Source organism: Cicer arietinum, chromosome 3, assembly GCF_000331145.2.
Source record: "Cicer arietinum cultivar CDC Frontier isolate Library 1 chromosome 3, Cicar.CDCFrontier_v2.0, whole genome shotgun sequence".
In the NCBI taxonomy this organism is placed as follows: domain Eukaryota; kingdom Viridiplantae; phylum Streptophyta; class Magnoliopsida; order Fabales; family Fabaceae; genus Cicer; species Cicer arietinum.
In genome coordinates, this window is record NC_021162.2 from 56196563 (window position 1) to 56218532 (window position 21970).

At 31.4% G+C, this 21970-nt stretch overlaps 3 protein-coding genes across 3 annotated transcripts; 1 reads left to right on the plus strand and 2 right to left on the minus strand.

Annotated features, from left to right (window-relative positions):
- The first annotated feature begins 1935 nt into the window (after positions 1 to 1935).
- LOC101490466 (uncharacterized) lies at positions 1936 to 4195 on the plus strand. Its single transcript, XM_004514426.4, has 3 exons — positions 1936 to 2699; positions 2964 to 3515; positions 3705 to 4195. Exons 1-3 carry the CDS (start codon positions 2061 to 2063, stop codon positions 3828 to 3830), a joined length of 1317 nt encoding a protein of 438 aa, XP_004514483.1. The 5' UTR covers positions 1936 to 2060; the 3' UTR covers positions 3831 to 4195.
- Positions 4196 to 5518: 1323 nt separating this feature from the next.
- On the minus strand, positions 5519 to 6361 carry LOC101490791 (3'-5' exonuclease-like). The gene has a single exon (XM_004514427.4). The coding sequence runs from the start codon at positions 6308 to 6310 to the stop codon at positions 5615 to 5617; it is 696 nt and encodes a 231-aa protein (XP_004514484.1). The 5' UTR covers positions 6311 to 6361; the 3' UTR covers positions 5519 to 5614.
- Positions 6362 to 14293: 7932 nt separating this feature from the next.
- On the minus strand, positions 14294 to 15397 carry LOC101491117 (3'-5' exonuclease-like). Its single transcript, XM_004514428.4, has one exon. The coding sequence runs from the start codon at positions 15259 to 15261 to the stop codon at positions 14560 to 14562; it is 702 nt and encodes a 233-aa protein (XP_004514485.1). The 5' UTR covers positions 15262 to 15397; the 3' UTR covers positions 14294 to 14559.
- Positions 15398 to 21970: the final 6573 nt, after the last annotated feature.

The window sequence follows — 21970 nt, forward strand, 5'->3', positions numbered from 1 at the left end:
GGCCTAGACTAAAACAGTCGAAGCTAATTATTAGCGTCGGACAAATACCATCTGACGCTATATTAGCGTCGGCCAAGCCGACGCTATGCCTACGCTATGTGTAAATTTGAAATATCTGACGCTAAAAATGTCAGTTGCGACGCCAAAGTCAAAATAAAAGTCAACTTTTTATAAAGTAGCGTCGGATATTATTTTTAATTTTATAGCCCTTGCTTTGCTGAATTTCATTTTTTTTTTTAATAATATAATTGATTGCTAATAAACATTAAAAGTCATTTATTGACATTATAACAAACGCACAGAGTATTAAATAACATAACAAAATATCATGTGTTCTGAAACTACAAAATAACAAATAGCATCGAATAACAAGTTTAACAAAGTTACCTAATACATAATTGTCAACCAATTACTACAAAAAGTAAGCATAACTATGACATTAAGGTTCGTCAAGCGACACGTCGTCCAAATTATGATCGTAATGAGGATGCGAAGGAGGATGACTCGCTAGCCTCCAAAAAATTGCTTTAATGCATCAAAAACATTGTCTAACTTCTTTGAACGCTCCCTAGCCTCTTCGGCGACCTTGGTAGTCATTTGAGCTTGGGCCACTGCATCCTGAGCAATTTGTTCAGCTCTAATTCTAGTTGCCCTCTCCGCTTCTAAAGACATCCCAAGTTGCCCTCTCCGCTTCTAAAGACATCCCAAGTTGCCCTCTCCGCTTCTAAAGACATCCCAGTCATAGAATTAGAAGGATTCTGGGAATGTTGTGTAAGCGATACACACCCTTGTCGGACGATAATGGACAAGTCTCCCGTACCATAAACTCGACCACGAGTGCGACCCCCTGCAGATTCAATCCATAACTTAAGTATTGTCCCTCCATCTACCTCTTTACCACTTTTTTCACTTGTTTCGCCAATTTGTGTTTGTACTTCCTCCAATTTTTTTTTAAATGTTCCCTGATACAGCATGTACACCAACAAACAAACTCAACAACATCCATATTAATAACAAAGTATAATTAAATTAACAACATTCATACCTTTCAAGTGCTTATAATCCTTCCCCTCCAAACTACGATTTGTTGTTTATCGAAATTCACCAGGATACAGGGGACCAGGTTCTGCATCAATGCATTTGGGATAGTTAGAAAGCAACAATTTACATAACCAAGCAGAAAAATGAACCAGAAAGAAATGAGTTTTGAACACTGATTTTAATTTTAATTAAAATAAAAAATTTATTAAATTTAAAGAGATTAAATTGTAAAGTTAAATGTATGGGTTGCAACTAATTTGGTCAACTTAATATATAATATATAAATTACATATTTATTGGTTACCATAGAAATTGTCAAAATTATTTCATTTATCTACTTGTAAAAAAAATTAAAATAACAATTAAAATTTTTAGACAATTTTTATGGTACTCTTACAAAAAAGTTGATCAAATTACCAGTACGTTTATCTTTTTAGTTTAATCCTTCTAAATTTAATCAATTATTTTTCTAATTTTTTTATTTTAATTAACATTAAAATCAATATCACCTTAGAAATTCATACCTACTTTTTTTCTATTAAAAAAAATCACTCTCCTCCGCCGCCTTTGATGCTGTTTGACCACACACTCGTTTGCACATTAGTTTTCAGGTTTGCATAAGATTGTTAATAGAAAGGAGGAGAGAGACAGAGAAATACATGATACAGGGAATAATCTTAGTTTTTTTTTCTTCTTATATATAATTTAATAAATAAATATTAAATAAATTTCAAAGCTGCTATATAAAGTTGAAAAGTCAGACAAACTATATAACACTTGTCCATCACAAGCATAGCGACATAATTTTTCGCCATAAATTTACATGTGGCAATTGATAATATAAGGCTTTTACCTTTTCTTTTGGTAGAATTATTCTTCGCTTATACCCGTTAAACAAGTCCATCAATTATGGGATTTTGTTATAAAAACTGCTTTGGTTAACTTAATTATGAACTATATTCTCATGTCTTGATATATATCCTCGTGTATTCTGGTGCTGTGCAATTTTGCGGACAACAATGGATACTTTGGTAAGTAAGTTGAATAGCTTGGTTGGGCTGTTAACCAAAAAAGAAGTTTCCATAAGAATTTTAGTAGATGTAGTTAGAAACAAAGTTCTATTTGTCCAAGCAGGTAAGGACTTTGTTGATGTGCTACTAAGTTTCTTAACTTTGCCATTAGGCACCATTGCAAGGCTTGTGCGTCAAGAATCAAACATTAACAATCTTAGCATTGGTAGCATAAGCTTGTTATATGAAAGCGTGTCAATTCTTGAGAAAGATAGATTCATCTCAGATTTGGATAAAGAACTGTTGGTTCATCCAATTAACTCAATGTTTCAATATTGTCGATATCTAAAACTGAACGTTGATGACACTGAAAAAGTGAGGTGGTTTAGATGCACGAACCTAGATTGCGGTGGTAAAATTTCCAGGAGACGAAATTGCAAGTGTATTAGCAAGAAGAGATATAAGTTATGTGAAGGAGTTTTACCTCCTGATAAAGGTTTTGTTCCAGAAACTGCAACTTTTATTATTTCAGATGATTTGAGTGTGAAACCTGATGATTCTCAAAGTACTGTTTCTCTACCTAAGTATCTTGGATGTGAAGATGTAGATACTATCAAGATAGTAACTATCAATGTCACTCATAAGAAGGTATCTATCTATTTATTTCTCTATATAGTTTATGTGATTTTCCTGCTTTTAAATGGAGTAGAGTTGAAAATTAATGTAATTGGACTCAAACTGTTTAGCGAGTTTCACTCAAGGACAGATCATTCGGGATAACCTGAGTTCGAATGTTGGCTGGTTTTTACTATACTTTATTTACACAATTTGAGTTTAAAATTCATCAATGTAAAGATATGCAGCATAAAAACCATGATTTACTAGTTAATTGTTCATTGCTTATTTTTGTAGATACTAGATCTAGTGAAGTGCTCCTTATTGTCGACGACACCTTTAACAGACGTATTCTTGTCAAATAAACTGAATCTTCAGAATGCAAAACCCATCAGTTCAATGGATTTAGATGTTAGTAAATTTACAGCAAAGCTTGTAAGGAAGACCATACAAGTAAAGGCAATGGTAAGAAAATCCAATAACAAAATATTGTATGCTTTGGGTGAAGAGGATTTTGCAGACTTGGTACTAAGTTTTTTGACATTCCCTTTGGGAGCAGTGGAGAATATGTTAAATGGTAACTCTGACATTGACGGCATAGATAACCTATACAAGAGCATGCTTGATTTGGTTCCTGGTAGGTATTTGAGATCCAATGATTTAGTGCAGAAGTTAGATCAATCTAATTTTGGTAGAAAAATATTCACCAAGAGTCCATCAACTTACATGGTAACCGATGACTTAGTTGTCTCGCCCGGTTCTTCAACCTCTGCCATTTCCTTCCTGACCGAACTTCAAATTCCTTTCTCAGATTTGGAGGAAAAAGTGATTAGCATTGGCAATAAACAGGTAATTTAAGAGTTTTGTTGTCAATTTAATTTCTTTTCTTTTGACAAAATTCTTAAGTGTATGTTTGATGTCACTGTATAGCAAACATACACTTAGATTATTATCAAAATTAAGTTAATGTTTTTGTAAACAAAAATAACAGCAAGTTAATGTTGTGTTTTTGTCACTTTTTTTTTTTTGAAATTGCAGGGTCTTAATCTTCTAAAAGCTTCTTTGATTTCATCATCTGCTCTGACTGATGGTCTTGGACCATTCATTGAAACTAAAAATACTGAGAAGATCATTTCAAAATTAATAACGCCATTTATGATTTAAGACAATGAAATAAAGCAAAATCATTGAGATTTTGATTGCTGATTATGAATTTTGCATATTTAATGTCTAAGGATATTGCAATGTTTAGTACTTGTAGGGTAAGAAATAATTGGCTCATTTGTCATGTGCCAATGACACATTTTACTAGTCTTTTTTTTTTTTTTTTTTTTTTCAAGTTAGTCAGTTTTGTATTAGTACTTAACTCTTTAATAAGTTTTTTTTAGTTAACTTGCAATTTCCGTATTTAGTTAACCTTTGTTTGTCATTTCATAATCTACATTTATGAGGGAAAATGTGTACCATGAAGCTTTCATCTTTTCCCGATCTCTTTTAAGTTTAACTTTGCTATTTTTGCTTGGTAGAAATATTGGAATTGTTGTTTTTGACGGAGTAAATTATTGTTTGTACATCTGCTTTAGTTTTTTGTTTTCGTGAATGCATATAGTTATTTTTTTTAGATCATGCTAACAAGTTAAGAAAATAAAAAAGGAAATCGAAAAAAATATTTGAATGGAAAATTCTACTTCTTACGATTTCAAAGTATAAAAAATACATTTTTTAAGGTTTTATTTCTATATTAGACTCTTAACAAGGGTCCACTTACTTCTCATTTATTTTTTGGGTAGAAAATAAGTTGGAATGGTTTAGACAATTGAAATCCTTATAAAAAAATGTTTAAATATATTTTTAGTCTGAATAAATATAATAGTTCTTAGTTTTTGTTTTTGTACCCTTTAAATATTTTGTTTGGATTTCATTCATGTAATATCAAAAAAAAAAAAAAAAAAAAATTGGTCCTTAATGTCAAATGGACGTTACAAAAAATATATTTTTAATTATTGTAAATATAATATTTGTTTGAATTTTATCCCTACATTATGCACAAACTTTATTCTAATAAAATAAGTATACAAACTCCAATAAAAATACAAATTTAAATAATTATTCTAAATAAATTTAACTGAAACAATATTTAAATAACAAATAAAAATAATTTGTATATATTTTTTCTAATAAAATAACTATACAAACTCCAATAGAAATACAAATTTAAATAATTATTCTAAACAAATTTAAACGAAACAATATTTAAATAACAAATAAAAATAATTTGTATACTTTTTTATAATAAAATAAGTATACAAATTCCAATAAAAAATACAAATTTAAATAATTATTCTAAACAAATTTAACCAAAATAATATTTAAATAATAAATAAAAATAAGTATTAAAATCCAAACAAATATTTTTAAACCTAAAAAATATAGTTATTGTATATTTGGAAAAAATCAAAGTTAACCACAATGATTTAGGCAAAAGTTATCCTTTGAAGCTTTAGGTGATTTTGTCAAAAAGTGTAAACTACCAAATTATGATATCATAGAATGTGAGCATATGACAATTTAAGACCCCAAATTTAAATCACACCAGCCAAATTGCAGCTCCTTCTATCAAGTAACTAACTAACTTTTTAGATACTTTTCTTCCTACTAAAAAACTAACCTTCTTTTCATTATTTACCTAATAATCAGCATATAATAAGTAAGAGTCTAACACATTTGTAACTCAATCAGTCACAGCCACAGAGAATCAAACACACATAATAATACATTAAAGATCGCCATTTAAAAATTCAAAAACTCACTACAGAAAAGTAAAGAAAGAAAACAAAAAGAGGCACAAAAGGTAAATCCTTGAAATCTTAACTACTTTAATAAATATTAAGAATTTATTCGAGTACATATGTATATAAATAACAAATGAGACATAAGAATGATTGAAATTAAAAAAACTGATTAGAATAAAGACGACGACCAACTTCAAATGAAACAAAAGCATCAACAGTAGCATACTTAACCTGATCCTCATTAAGCTTCTTATTATCCCACTTACTCGTAGTAACCTTTTTCGGTTTCTGAACAGCTTTCCCAAGCACACGCTGCGACAACGTTTTAATACCAGTCTTCAACATCTCTCGATCATTCAACACGTAAGCAGCAAGGGTACGAAGGTCATCGAAATTCGCCACGTGGATTTTATAATCTTTTAGAAGCTTCTCGATATCATCTTCGATTCCAACGCCAACGAATTTGTTATTAATATTGGATAGGAAAGTTGTGAGGGAGGTAGGGATGAAAGGGGAATGGATGATTTGGAAAACGAGGCAGCGGTTGTTGATGCAGAGTTGGAGGACGGCAGTGCGGTTGTTGCGGCCGCGTTGGAAGTTAGGGCGCCATTCGATATCGAGGCCGATGAGGAGGGGGAAGGGGTTGTGGAGGCGGTTGGTTTCGAGGAACCAGGCGTCGACGAGGGAAGGAGAGGAGGTTATAAGGGTGTTGATAGTGAGATTTGAATCGAAGATGATGTCGTAAATATTGTGGGTGTTGGAAGGGATGTTGCGGTCAATGATGGTGATGTCGAAGGGTGTTGGTGTGATGGGCGTGGAGTTACACTTACGGTCTGTTTGGGAAATTGACATTATGAATTTGAGTTTAGTGGTGAAGAAAGAAGAGTGTGTGTGAGAGAGAGGCGAGACGTAGAGAATGGATTTTCAAGTTTGACCGTGGTTTTCTTTTCTAAATTAGTCTCGACTCATTCAATTTGATTTTTTTTTTTTTTAATTATATTCTTGATAATCAAATTGATTATTTATGTTAATTTTTATAAAATAATGTTAAATTTTGTCATCTTATTTATTTTTAAACTCATTTTTTTTTATTTAATTTAATCTAAAAATTCAGAAAATTTATTAAACTTATGATATTTAAACACATAAACTATCAAATTCATAACTTACATATTTAAATTCATAAAATTTAAAACTTAAACAAATGAAAAATCGTTAAATTCATGTTGAAACCAAATTGAATTTATACTTAGAGTTTTAAAGATAACTGAAGTATTTTATGAGCACAATATATTTGACTTCACATAATATGAAAGAAGATTGATGATTTTTAAGAAAATCTAAAATAAGATTTAATTCAGATTTATAATTAAAGAAAGTCTAAAGTTATAATTGAAGAAAATATAAAATAAGATTTGATTTATGATTTATGATTGAAGAAAATATCTAATCAAGTTGAAAAGTAGATATGATCAAGATTTATCTACAACAAAATATGAACAATATCAATGTGAAGAATTTACAAAATCAATTTGAACAAAATACGAACAACATCAATCTGAATAATTTACAAACTCAATCTTAACATAATCAATCTGAAAAATTTACAAACTCAATTTGAACAAAATACAAACAAAAACAATCTAGAAGAACTGCTCAGATATGACTTAAAAATAAAGAATTGACTAAAAAACATATTATCAAAAAGTATTTTGTTCAAAATTATTTTTGAATAAGATCATTGTTGACCAAACTAGGAATTAAGATACAATTCAAAATTAAAACTAGAACTAAATTGTAGGCCTAATTTTATCTATAAATAGATTATCAAGATTGAAGAAGAAAAAGATCATCGAAAATAAGAAAATAGTATAAGAACTCATAAGCTCAAACTTTCAAATTCATCTTAGAGTTCAAAGAGATAAATACTTGCTCAAGTTATAAATATTTTTTAAGTGTTTTTTCTTAAATTGTGAGAGCTATTATTATTATCAGCTTTGTTAGAAGCAAACACTTAAAGTTTCAATGTTTTGTATCCAACACGATAGTGATTTAGTTCTTTCTTCAATCTGGGGTTGTCAGGTTGTTAGGAGAAACTTGACTTGTAGGGTCAAGGTGGTTAGTTCCTCAAAAGTATGGGGTTGTCAAGCAGTCTGGGAAGACTAATTTGAAGGGTCATGTGCTTTGTAATTCAAGGTATTTGAATTAGTGAATTAAAACCTTCTGAACGAGGGGATTGGATGTAACTAAGTTAATGGTGAACCAGGATAAATCTATGTGTCCAATTATTTATGTTTTCATTGTTTGTTGCCTCAAAATCCGATTGCTTCTTATCTAAATAATTCATAAAAATCAATCAACTTTCATCAAATTAGCAAAAAGTTATCAACTTTTGTCAAACATAATTCAACTCTCATTCTCGCGTTTGCACTTTCAATTCATTCATCTTATTTAGAATTTTCATGTGAATCAACAAATTTATTCTTTAATTTTCTTCAAAAAAAAATTTAAAATAAAAATAAATAAATTTATCATCTTCACCAGCTACATCATCATCCAAACCTAGAAATTCATCACCCCTTTTTGTTGAGACAAAATCTCTCTCAAATGGTTTTAATGATAACAAAATTGTTTACAAGATTACAACTGTGGTTGATGACTAATCTGTGTTTTTGAGTGAATTCATATTAGAAAACAGGTTACTTATCTTTTAGATAAAAAGGAGAAAAATATGACTCAATCCATCAAGTCTTGAAAACTGAAGGATAAACAGACAAGAGGATGAACCCTTAAGATGATGAACTTTCAAATATGCAAAAGATTCAACATAACGGAAGAAACGATTTGTTGTCATAAAGAGAGAAGATAAATCAATATCAAAGAATGAATGAAAAAACAATTTAAATGAAGAGGTCAAAGGCCAGAGTTTATATGACAGAGGATGTGTAACACTCTGATTTTTAACAGCGCGAGTGTATTTCTTTTTTAAAAACAAATTCGTAAAACAAAGAAATAAAAAAAGAAATACTTTTGGATAAAATATTTAAGTCGTAACATAACGACAAAAGTCAACAAATATTTACAAGCAGCAGAAATAGTTTTTGAAACACAAACCCAGAGTATTTAAACAACAAAATACACTGGGGCTATGAGTCCTATCAAACATAGCTCATACCCCTGGGGTATTCTCGACAGACACCTGCACAAAAGCACTGCCCCAAGAATTTTTAACTTTCCCACGTCGCATAAAAAATGGTACATGGACTCATCAAAACAAAAGTCAAACTGACAATATAAGGTATAGGTAGAGTCTTCCAAAATAAAGTAACTACAACCGCAAAAGGAAGACATCTAGTCCCTATACATTATCTAATCTAATCATGCTACAAAAACTATACATCCCAGGTGATCTCCACGCGCCCCGTAAGATCCTTTTGACACAACATCGATCAGGTATGACTAACTACCTTCCCATCTCCAGGGTACTAACTGGTAGGACGGTCCTGAATCTCATCTGAAGGCAAAACCCAAATTTCCACAATAATTGTAAAGGGTCACCAACCGAAATCAACAAATGTCACATAGTATTTAAATTTCAAATGCACAAAATAACCTTTCAACTTAGCATACTCCTTGAAAGGGTTTTCATATGCCAAACATGAATAATCAAAGTTGAAAAATGAAGTTTTTAACAAAACTGCACTGTCGTATTTGAATACAGCATCCTTGTATTCGAATACAGCGCTAATTCATAAGTCAGTAGCAAAATCAACAAACTGTATTCGACTACAGCATCCTTGTAGTTGAATACAAGTGTTAAGTCAGTAGCAAAACTCACTTAAATGTATTCGAATACAAGCACCTCGTATTCGAATACAACTACAGAATAATGCAGATTTCAGTTTCGAAAACGTTTCGAAATCATTTAACACTTACAACACAAAGTCAATCAATCACACTCATCAGTTACGCCACAATCAAAAACAACAATTGAGCATGTATATACAATCATCACATTATATCAAACATAACTTGCTTGCCAAGCACCTCAATGCAATTCGTATATGCCAAAATGCATGAATTCTGGAATTCCAACCAAAACTCTCCCCGAGAGGCGTAAATCGTAATTGTACAGTCTCTCACAGACAAGTACTAATTACCAAGGTGTCATTTATCACATGCCCGCACGATTTATGAAAGTGTAGCTTATCACATGTCTTACACCACAATTCCAAATAAAACCCTCCGCGAGGGGAGTAAATCCTAAACGTACAGTTCCTCACGAACAAACACAAATGTAGTCTCTCACGGACAACACGAGTGTAGTCTCTCACGGACAAACACGAGTGAAATCTCTCACGGAAAAACACGAGTGCAGTCTCTCACGAACAAACACGAGTGCAGTCTCTCACGGACAAACACGAGTGCAATCTTTCACGGACAAACACAATTTACTATGGTGTAGTCTCTCACGGACAAACACAAGTGCAGTCTCTCACGGACAAACACTCGTGCAATCTCTCACAGACAAACACGATTTACTATGGTATAGTCTCTCACGGACAAACACCAATGTTAAATCCTAGTAAGGATAAGATGAATCACTCGACTCATGAAACCATCCTGTGACCCATCGCAGTCACCACTTAACATCGTGGTCCATCGCGGTCACCACTTAACATCGTGGCCCATCGCAGTCACCACTTAAACATCGCGATCACCACTTAATCGCACCTCAATGCACCTTAAACATACATATAGCAGTTTTGAACATATAATCACATCAAAACTTAATCACCACAACATCACACATAATCACACCACAATCATTGATAATATCAATTATGAACACATAATCACATCCAAATTAATCTCCACAAATTCACTCATTAACCACCTCAAATTTAATTCAACAATTCACCAATCAATTTCAATTTTCTCAATTCCCATCAAATTTAATCCACAAATCACTCATATTACAACTCCATATATTTCAACCATGATTCACCCATTAATTTTCACAATTTCAAACATAATTTTACACCAAATTAATTTCCATAAACCACCCCTCAAACACATCAAAACAATTTTCTCAACCACACTTAACTCACCTTAAATTCATTTTTCACAAATCCACACATAAAACACATCTAAATAATATTAATTATGAACACATAAGTCACACCAACCATAAATCATCACAAACCACACCTCAAACACACATCAAACATTCATAATATCAATTATGAACACATAATCAAATTTAATTTAATTCTCCCCAAATTCAACATAAATCACCCATATTCAATCTCCAAAATTTTCAAACATTAATCACAAAATTTAATCTCCACAAATTTCAACCATAAATCAACAAATTCAAAACTCCACATTTTCAAACATAAACCACCAAATTCAATTTCCACAAACACTCATGAATCACATTAAAATTCATCTTTCACAAATACACATATAGAGTCCTATATGCAAACTAGAAATTTGGAAGGATCCCTTACCTCTGTTGTAGCTTTAACAAGCGAGTACGACACCGCAATTAATTCTGGTAAAATTTCCGCTCGTGTTGTTACTACAAAAGTTAGTTCACTAGCACCGCAACGTGGAGATGAACAACTTTCTCTTCTGTCACTTCTCGAAATGAAGCTCAAAAGTCGAAGAAAAGTGGAGATTTGTGTTTGACGGTTTTGAAAACCCCTTACACAGTTTTCTTCGTTTTCGAATCAGAGAAGAAGAAGGAAGATGAGAAATCTTTTCTTTCTCACCCACCAAGCCTTGGGTTTCTTTTCTTGAAGCAAAAGAAGAAAAGAAGGAAGAACGAGGGAGATGAATCTGCGAGGCAGGGGGAGACGTTTTCTTATATATATATATATATATATACTTAAAACCAAACCAACAAATATCTAGCAACTCTTACACACATCACTTCGCTCACATCTCAAATTATTTTGATAAAATATTTACTTTCGTCGCAACTCAATTGACAGATAAATTTTCAGCAGCGAGTGATATTTTTAATAAAACTATCCGGTATTAAATTTTTTGTAACGTAAATAAATTATTCTCCGACAAATAATTTTAATCGGATTTCCAAAAATATATTTTTGGCATTTAACTCACAAAACACCAAAAACTAGGCTAAAAGCGTAAGAAATTCAACATAAAATACCCTAAAATTGTATAATTTAGGATTTAAAATTAAGGGTCTTATAGGATGGACTGTAAGAGGATTGACCTCTAGCTCACTTCATCCTCACAAGTTGAAAATGACCCAACACATCAACGTACAGAAAGGCTGTAGCTAACAAGACAAAAATATAGTCTTACATTTCTTGAAGAATGAAAAAGGAAAAGGACAACTCATGTCCAAATTTCTAGGAGGATTGAGCCTCATGTACGATGGATTGAATCAGTCTAAATGACAGCTGAATGACATTTTTGTAATTAAGATTAAAGGAGCTCTTCATCATCAAATACACAACAACAATGCATAAAAAGAGAAATTCCAAAAGCTATCAAGAGCATTTTCATCATCTCTTTATACTTTCTATAGTCTTACACTATATCTTTGAAACATTCTTTTAGAAAGTGTTAAGTAAAGAGAAACATTATAATACTCATATCATTTTGTAATTTTCAAGTGAATTCCACTTAAGAATAGTTGAAACTTATAAAAAACAAAGTTGTAAGTGAGAGGTTAATCTGTTTGATCCATAGTAAAAAACTCACAAGTGTGTAAGGACTGAACGTAGCCTTCATTGGGTGAACCAATATAAAGTTGTGTGTATCATCTTCTATACTCTCTCTCATTTATTTATTCATCTCATATTTAAAGTCTTAATTTTTCATCATCCAATTCTCGTTCTCTCATAGAAGATATTGATTTAAACACTTGAGAAAATTTTAAAACAACAATGATTTTAATAATATTTTATTTTAAATAAATTTAAATCTAAATAAAATATTTTAAAGAAATTTATTCACTTTATTCTCAACAACTTAAACATCCATCCTTTTATGTGAAAAAGATGATTTTGTATTGTTTACAAAGTTTTGATAGGTCAAACACCCCATTCGCATGTTTTCAACAAAATGTTTCTCATTCCATATAGCAATGCTCTCTATGATGAGATGGTTGAACTAAAGTTTCGTTATTTTTTTAAAAAATTGAGTTTGAATCTTGTTTAAAACAATTTTTATTTTTTTGATTTTACTTATGTTTTTGGCAGAATTCGAATTACTAAAACTTTTTTCTTTAAAAATCAAAGGATTAAAAAAAATCTCTTGTTTGACATAATACGTGGAGACAGAGGAGATAAAAATCAAAGTATTTTTTTTTAACTATTATTAAACATCAATAAGCTTTTGTTGTTTTAGTTTCATTTTAAACAAGGATCTTGCTATTATGTTTTTAGGTTATGTCTTAAAAAATATAGGTTAAATTACATTCGTGGTCCTTTAACTTAATTTCATTTACGTTTTAGTCTTTTATTTTTTTTTTTTCGACTTGGTCCTTTATTTTAATTTTAAGTGACAATTTGATATTTTATGCTTTAAAATTTCAACAATGATATCATTTTTTATACAAAAATTCAAAAAAAATTTCAATCAAAACTCATAAAATTAATTATATTCTTCAATATAATACAAATTTCATCAAATTCGTAATGTAAATCTTCAAATAAACTCATATTTTCATACTTTATTTGATATTTTTAGGAATAAAGGATCAAGTCGAAAAAAAAAATGATAAAAGACTAAAACGTTACCTAAAATTAAGTTAAATGATCACAAATGTAATTTAGCAAAAAATATAAGAATATAAACTTTATGTTGAAAAGAATAGCTTTTAAATACTTTAAAATTAAATAGGAGTATAATGAATATTCGCCGGTATTGGTTGTCCTTGTCCTTTCTTTATTGCCGTTAATTACAATCCTCCGAAACCAAATAAAATAATTACACTCCTCCTTTCTTTATAATTTCCTCTTTGCTTTCATTTGCCAAAAAAAGAACAAAACTCAGAGGAAGAACAATATGGTAATGCTGATGCTGACAACGACGTTGACATCGATGTTAGTGGTTGTTGATGATAGCAATGAAGAGCGAATGAAAGGTTTAACAAGTATCACTTAACATTTTCCTTAATTTAGTTAAAGAAGGAAGGGTCCTTTGGAGCCCAAAGCATGAGAAGTAGTAATCTTCTCACATAGCAAAACCATCAGGAGCCCAAAGCATGAGGTAAAAAAAACATCAGCATCACCTTTTACTAAAGGACCAAAGATGAGAAAGCATATGTAACTTCTTAGAATCGAGTTCACTTGGTCGTAAAAACTATGAATAGTCATTAAAGGCAAATAAACCAACCAAACAATAAAGTATATATTTAGTTCCTCGGAAACAAAAAAATTTATTTTAATTAAAAGTGATTTATGTTTAATTTTTTGAATAGTAAATTTTATAATAAAAACTACAAAGGACAATACTTAATCAAATTGAAGTGTGTATAATGCTTTAGACACACTTCATCCGATTCCTCAGATGAATGCAACTGCTATTGGCAGTTTTCTCTGTATTACCCTACAAAAACTGGTTGGACAGTATTTCCTCAGTTTCTTTTGTCCTAAAAATGTCTAAGATTCGAATAACACGTTGTTTTCCTTTTTACCTTTAAAAACCAAAAATTATATTAATTTTATTTTTACTAAAATCTTTTTTAATATATATATCTAAAGTTAAAATAACCAAATTCAGGGACGGAGGAAGTATCTAGGAACTTTACCTGAGTATTTATAAATAAAAATTATATTTGTACTAAAAAACTAGGCCCTCAAATATAATTCATTTTGATGACTCAAAAGTAGAATCAAATATGTGCTTAAGCAATCCACGAGACCCACAGCAAAACCCCAAATGTGTCCCCCCCTAACATTTTTCTTTAATGAATCCAGAATAACAACAATCATCAGAATGAGAAAAACACAATAAGTAAAAAAGTCCCTAAAAATTAAACCTTAAAACTAAGAACGCTAAGAAATAAAAAGATAATACGACAGCAAACGCAGCAAAACGACAGTGTTACAGATGAATCATAGAATAACCCGATTAGAATAGAGACGACGACCAATCTCAAATGAAACATAAGCATCAATAGTAGCATACTTAACCTGATCCTCATTAAGCCACTGATTATCCCACCTACTCCTCGTAATCCGCTGCGGTTTCTCAACAACCTTCCCAAGCACGCGTTGCGCCAAAGTTTTAATACCAGTCCTCAACATATCACGATCATTGAACACGTCAGCAGCAAGGTTGCGCAAATCAACGAAATTGGCGACGTGGATGTTATAATCTTCTAGAAGCTTCTCAGCGTCTGCTTCGATTCCAACGCCAACGCATCTGTTGTTAGGGTTAGCGAGGAAGGTTAAGAGGGATTCGGGGATGTAGGGAGAGTGGATGATCTGGAAAACGAGGCAGCGGTTGTTGATGCAGAGTTGGAGAGTGGCGGTAGGGTTGTCTTGGCCGCGTTGGGAGTTAGGGCGCCATTCGATGTCGAGGCCGACTGTTGTGGGGGAAGGGAGGTGGAGGCGTTGGGTTTCGAGGAACCAGGTGTCGACGTGGGTGGGGGATATGGTGAGGAGGGTTTGGATGGTGGTGTTGGTGTCGAGGGTAATGTCGTAGAGATTGTGGGTGTCGTAAGGGAGGTTATGGTCTAGGATGTTGATGACGAAGGGTGGTGGTGGTGGTGTGGGGTTGAGGTTGTTGGGTCGTGGTCGCGTGTTGGTTGACATTTTGAAGTATGGTTTAGTGGTGAAGAAAGAAGAAGACTGTGAGAGAGAGGGTGGACTTTTGGTCTTTGAAGGAGGGACTATAGGTGGGAAGGGGGAGTGACTCACTCTCTGAGTGCGGAATGAATCACGCACACAATAAACTATTTTATCATTTTTAAAATATATAAATAGAAGAGATAAAAATATATTTTTATTAAATTGTTTTTATCAAGTATATCGATGTATGCTACTTAGAGCTGTGAAAAAAGGAATAACTCTTAGTCTTTTAATATTTTTTTATTAAATTCTTAATATTAAGCTCTATTAAAATACTTTTTTAAATTTTGGTTTATGATTTCATAGGGCAAGAGAGGGCTTATAAACTCTCAATATTTTGTTAATTTTGAAATTTTTTTTTTAAAAAATTTTAAAATTTATTTTTTTCAAAAAAATCTCGTAAAAAATTAAAAACTATATTTTTTTCTCAAAAAATTGTGAGAAAAATAAATAAAAAATTCTCAAATAAAAAAAGTTTTCGAAAAGAAATTCTAAATAATTTTTTATCAAAAAAAATCAAAAAAATTTTATCTGTGAAAAAATGGAAAAAAATAAAAAATATATTGTTAAAATTTTTAAAAAAAATTGATTTCTTTTTAGGTTTAGGGTTTATGCTCACTAAGCTTTAAGGGACTTTCAGTGTTGGAGGCTTTCTTTTTTAAGCTTTTTAAATTATAAATTTTTTTGACCCCTTCAACGTAGGTTTTGATCCATTAAGCTTTATTACTACTGTATCATTATTAATATTTTAAGTTGAATATTATATTTTAAGTTTAAATTTAGGATTTTGTATATATATGTGAGTTTATATTTATCCTTATAAAAAAAATAATTAATATTGTATTTATATTATAAATAAATAAATAAATCATTCATTTCAAATTAACAAAAGAAACATGTGGAAATAATTAATATTATTATTTTTCATATTAATTATAATCATTCTATCTGGCTAACTACTCCAAGGGTGAGGCTTTTGGCCTTTCGAACTATCTGATGTGATTAATAGTTTCATTTCAACTTTCAAAGTCGTATTGAAATTAATGAAAACACGTTGAAGAAATAAAGCGTCTCGGCAATGGCTGCTACTATTAAACTTAAATATTTCTTTATCTCATTCAATGAAGAAAAAAATGTTGTGTGGAATTCTTCTTACATCTCAACAAATGAAATAATGGTCCTGTATTTATACAGAGAGTAAAATAAATTAAAGCTAAAAATAAGGGAACATATTAACAAATGTAATTAACTTTAAATTATTTTAATAACAAACTATAACTGAGATAAACAAATAAGAAAATGGTAGTTATGATAAGCTAACATCCTCTGTCAAACTTGAGTGGATATCAAGAAGACCAAGTTTGGAGGTTAAATATGTGAAAGGACCAAAGTGTAGGGACTTTGTTAGTAAATCTGCAATTCGATTTGAAGTTGAAATTGGCAGCAAATGAATGACCCCAACTTGAATTTTGTCGCGAACAATGTGAAAATCCATCTCAATATACTTGGTGCGCTCGTGAAACACCGGATTGGAGGCGATATGCATGGTTGATTTATTATCACAAAAAATCTGCACAGGTGCTGAATAAGAGATCTGGAAATCAGCTAACAAATATAACAGTCACTGAGCTTCGCATGTGGCGTGAGCAAGAGCACGATACTCTGCTTCAAATGAAAAGTGTGAAACGGTGGGCTGTTTCTTGCTTTTCCAAGAGACCAAAGATGAGCCAAGATAAAAACACAAACTAGAAGTGGAGCGTCGTGTGTCTAAGTAAATGCCCCAATCAGAATCACAAAAGCCCATCAAATTGAAGGTTGAAATGCTGTTGTAGAATAAGCCACTATCAAGACTGGATTTAATGTAGCAAAGAATGTGGATGGCAGTCTGGAGGTGTAAATCAGTTGGATCAGATAAGAATTGACTCAACCTACAAACAACAAAAGAGATATAGGACGAGTGTGAGTCAAGTATAATAATTTGACAATCAATCGAAAAATAATAGGGTCAGAAAAAAGGTGCTAGAAGTAAGATGAAGCTTCGAGGTAGGATCCATATGAGTAGAAATCGATTTGCATGCTAAAAGCCTCGGGTCCTCAAAGAGATCTAAGGAGTACTTGTGTTGACATATTGGAGTACCCTTAGAACTCCTGAAAACCTCAAGCCCAATAAAGTATTTAAGGGTGTCCAGATCCTTGATACTGAATTTAGAATGCAAGACTTCCTTAACAATATTTACTTTAACCAAATCATCACATGCAATTAGAAAATAATCCACATCAATTAGTATTATGGTAAAACCAAAGGAAGTCTGCTTTGTAAACAATGAATAGTCCGATTTAGATTGAATAAAACCAATATCAAGCAGAGTGGAGCAAAGTTTAAAATTCCACTGACGACTAGCTTGTTTCAATCCATAAAGTGAATTTTTAAGTTTACAAACTAGATTCCTATAAGAAACGGAAAGACTAGGAGGTAGTTTCATATAAACATCCTCAACTAGATCACCATGTTAAAATGTTGTGTTAATATCTAATTGAAATAACATCTAATTTTTAGAAGCGACAATAGATAAAAGTAAGCCAAAAGTAGTCATTTTTAAGACCAGGCTAAAAGTTTCTAGATAACCAAGTCCTTCGGTTTGACCGAAACCCTTAGCCACGAGGCGTGCTTTATAACGCTCAATAGAACCATCATCATGAAACTTGAGTTTAAAAACTCATTTACAACCTATAATAGATTTAGTTGGAGGCAGAGTAGTTAATTCTCAAGTTTTATTATGAGCAAGAGCATCCAACTCATTTTGAATAGCTTGCCTCCATATATATTTTTTTTTATCTTTAATAACAGTTGTATAGCTAGATAATTCCTTAACAGTTGAAATATTTAAGATGAAAGATCTATGAGAATGAGATAAGTTATTATAGGAAATAAATTGAGAAAGAGGATAAAGAATACCTGAACTGTGCAAATGGAGAACATTCGAATTAGGATTCTTATCGGTCAAAAGTTCACAATGAAAGTCCTTAACATATGATGGAGGTTTAACTTTTCGGGTAGACTTTCTAGTAGGAATGGAAGGGTGGATTGAGGGGAAAAAGTTGGAATTGGGTGTGGTGTAGTAGTAATTGGTGAAGGAAAAGGAGTGACATAATTTGAAAATGAGAGTTGTGGTGAAAAACTAGGGGCATGAGCATTGTCTATAGGAGTTGGTGGTAAATCAAAAAGAAAATCAATTGAAGTAGGATTGATGGAAGGAATGGATAAAAGTATTTGATCCTGTTGACAACCACTAAAAGGAAATACATTTTCAAGAAAACAATATCGTGAGAAGCAAAAATTTCTCAATTATGTAAGTCAAATAGAATATATCCTTTAGTTCCAAATTTATGGCCCAAATAAATGCATTTACAAGATCGAGGATCAAATTTCTTTCTATTTGATTTTAAGATAGAAGCATACCATAAGCAACCGGAAATCTTTATTTCATAAATATCAGGTAAAAAACCATGTAAAATATGAAAAGGAGACTTGTAACTTAAAAACCTGGATGACAACCTATTAATTAAGAAAGCAAAATGTACAACAACATGTGCCCAAAATTTAATTGATAATTGTGACTGAAACATTAAAGCACGAGCAATATTTAAAATATGTTGATATTTACACTCAACCATTTTGTTGAGGCGTATCCACACAAGATGTCTGATGAAAAATCTAGTTGGTTTGGAAAAAAATCTTTGAGTCAAAATTCGTTTCCATTGTGTGAACGAATAAATTTAATGGTTTTATGAAATTGAGTTTGGATAATGGAAACTAAATATTTAACTAGAGACGAAGTTTTTGATTTTAATTTCATGAGATATACCCAACAAAAACAAGATTTGTCATCAACAACTGTTAAAAAATATTTGTAACCCAAAATGGAAGCCACAGAAAAAGGACCTCATATATCCATGTGAATTAGATCAAAACAACAATCAGCAATAGTAGTACTATTACGGAAAGGTAAACGTTTATGCTTAGCATGAAAACAAATATCACATGGAGAAACAGATTTAGAAATTCTAATGAAGGGAAAACTTTTATTCATATGGTTCAAAACATCAAAAGAAGCATGTCCAAGGCGATTATGCCAAATATTACAAACAGGTGGGCCTGTAACATTTGCTAAACAAGAATTAAAAATACAATTGGCAATAGGAGTGGAAACAATAGTCTTGTATCCAACAGTTATATGCATTAAAAATTAAATTGCAGTTTAAAGACATAATTAGACAAGGAATGGAAATCAAATTACAAGAAAATTCATGAATAAAAAGAACATCACATAGGTAAAATTCAAAATTAAAGAATATAGTTCCAACAAGTTCAGTTGTGATGGCACAACCATTAGAAAAACGAATACGAACATGTTTAATACGTTTCAAAGATTAGAAAAGAGAATCAGAATAACATACATGATTTGTAGAACTAGTATCTAAAATCCAAGATTGGATATTTATGACATTTGAAATATGAGGAAAAGAAAAATAACCTATAAGGGGTGAATTAAAGAGATGATTCATGACAAGAGAAGAACTGGTTTAAGATATGTGCAATAACGTCTTTAAAACCTTATGTTGCTTAGTGGTGAAACTAGAATGGGGAAAATCACCAGGAGAGTCATTAGCACAACTAGATTTGTGATCGTCATCATCAACATCAGATGCAACACAATTATTGGCAGAAGAATTTCCGTTCTTGCAAAAATGAGAAGAAAAACCATGTTTGCGGAAACAAAAGTCAATGGTGTGATTTGAACGGTGGCAATGAGAGCAATATCTTGAGTGACGGCCACTACTACTAGATGAACGACCACCAATATCACCACACCCCTTTGAATTAGCACAGATAGAGTTGGAGACATTAGTAATAGTTGAAATTTCTTCAGAATTAGGAAAAATTTGACGTTCTTATTGCACTAACAATGAAAACACTTTGTTTATATTGGGGAGGGGATCCATGAGCATGATTGGGGAATGAACACTAGAATATTGATCGTTAAGACCTTTAAGAAATCGAATCACATAATCCCCATCCCGATACTCACAAATTTAGGGAATTAGGGCACATGAGCATTTGATTTTACAGGTACAAGAAGGTAAGGAACGAAGATTCTCAAGTTCTTGACAAAGTTTCTTTAATCGTGTATAATAAGATGTAATCGAAGAATCACCTTAACGAAGGCCATAAATCTCTTCTTGCAAATCAAAGATACGAAACACATCCCCGTGATGATATCGTTCGCGCAGTTCATACCAAATTTCAGCCACATAATCCATCCACATCACACTTTGAGCAATATCCGGCTCTAAAGAATTTTTCATCCAAGACATCAACATAGTATTACAGCTTTCTCACGCGATAGAAAGGCAATCAATATTAGAAGAGCAAGGAAGAGAATCATTTACAAACCCTAATTTTTTCTTTCTACGGAGGGAAACAACCATTGAACGCGACCACAAATGGTAATTCGAGACGGAGAAACCAACGCGACACTAGGATTTTCACTGATATGCATGAAGTATGGATCAAGCATATCATGTTGGTAGGTTGTTACTAGAGGCACAGGAGAAATGATCGGAATTTTAGAATAAAGGGCGATGGAGAAAAGAAAAAAGAAAAAGGAAAAAGGAAAGAGAAAGAGAAAGAAAAAAAAATCAAAGTATTTACTTTGATATCATATTAAACTGAAATATCTTTTGATCTCGTTCAATAACAATGAAAAAAAAATGTATACAATTTTTCTTAGATCCCAACAAATGAAATAAATACCTTATTTATATAGAGAGTAAAACAAATTAAAGCTAAAAATAAAGAAAAAATGTAACAAAAGTAATTAACTCTAAACTATCTTAATAACAAAGTCTACGTGAGATAAATAAATGAGAAATAATAGTTAAGATAAGCTAACCGTCACTTCAACTCAATCAGTCGCTTGAGAGTTATGAGGAACATAGTTCTGTATGCTGAGGCAGGGAAGGATTTCGTTGATGCTCTCTTCAGTTTCTTAACATTTCCTGCAGGACTATTGCAAGATTGGTGACTGATGAGTTAAAATATTGAACCTGTGAGAGTCAGAAACATTATCTCATTTGCCTCAAAAAGCAAAAATAATACGTATACTTTTGCATTTTTCATTTGTCTTATTTGTATTATTTGTTCTCAATTTATTATTTATTACATTTTATAATTTTAAATACACATTTAAAAATATATTTTTTTATCTAATTCAAACAAATTTTATTTTATAAAAAAATAATTATAGGAAAAACATTCAAACATAAATTAGGTTAGAAAAAATTTATTTTTAAATAAAAGTACATTTGTAAAATGAGATTTTTTCAAAAATATATTTATAAACAATAATCCAAATGCATACGATATCTCTAAACACCTACCAACCAGATGAAATTGAGCATTGACGACACTAAAGCAATCGAGTACTTCATATGTGAGAACTGGTTTTGTAATAGGAAGGAAAGTGGGGAGCCTTTTAAGCATTTTTAAGAATCCAACTTGCTCTCTTCCGGATTGATTGATCAGAGAAAATGGATTTGTTAATGAAACTGCTTCATTTATCATTCGTGATGATCTTTATGTTATGCCTAATGTTATCTTAACAAGTGTTAA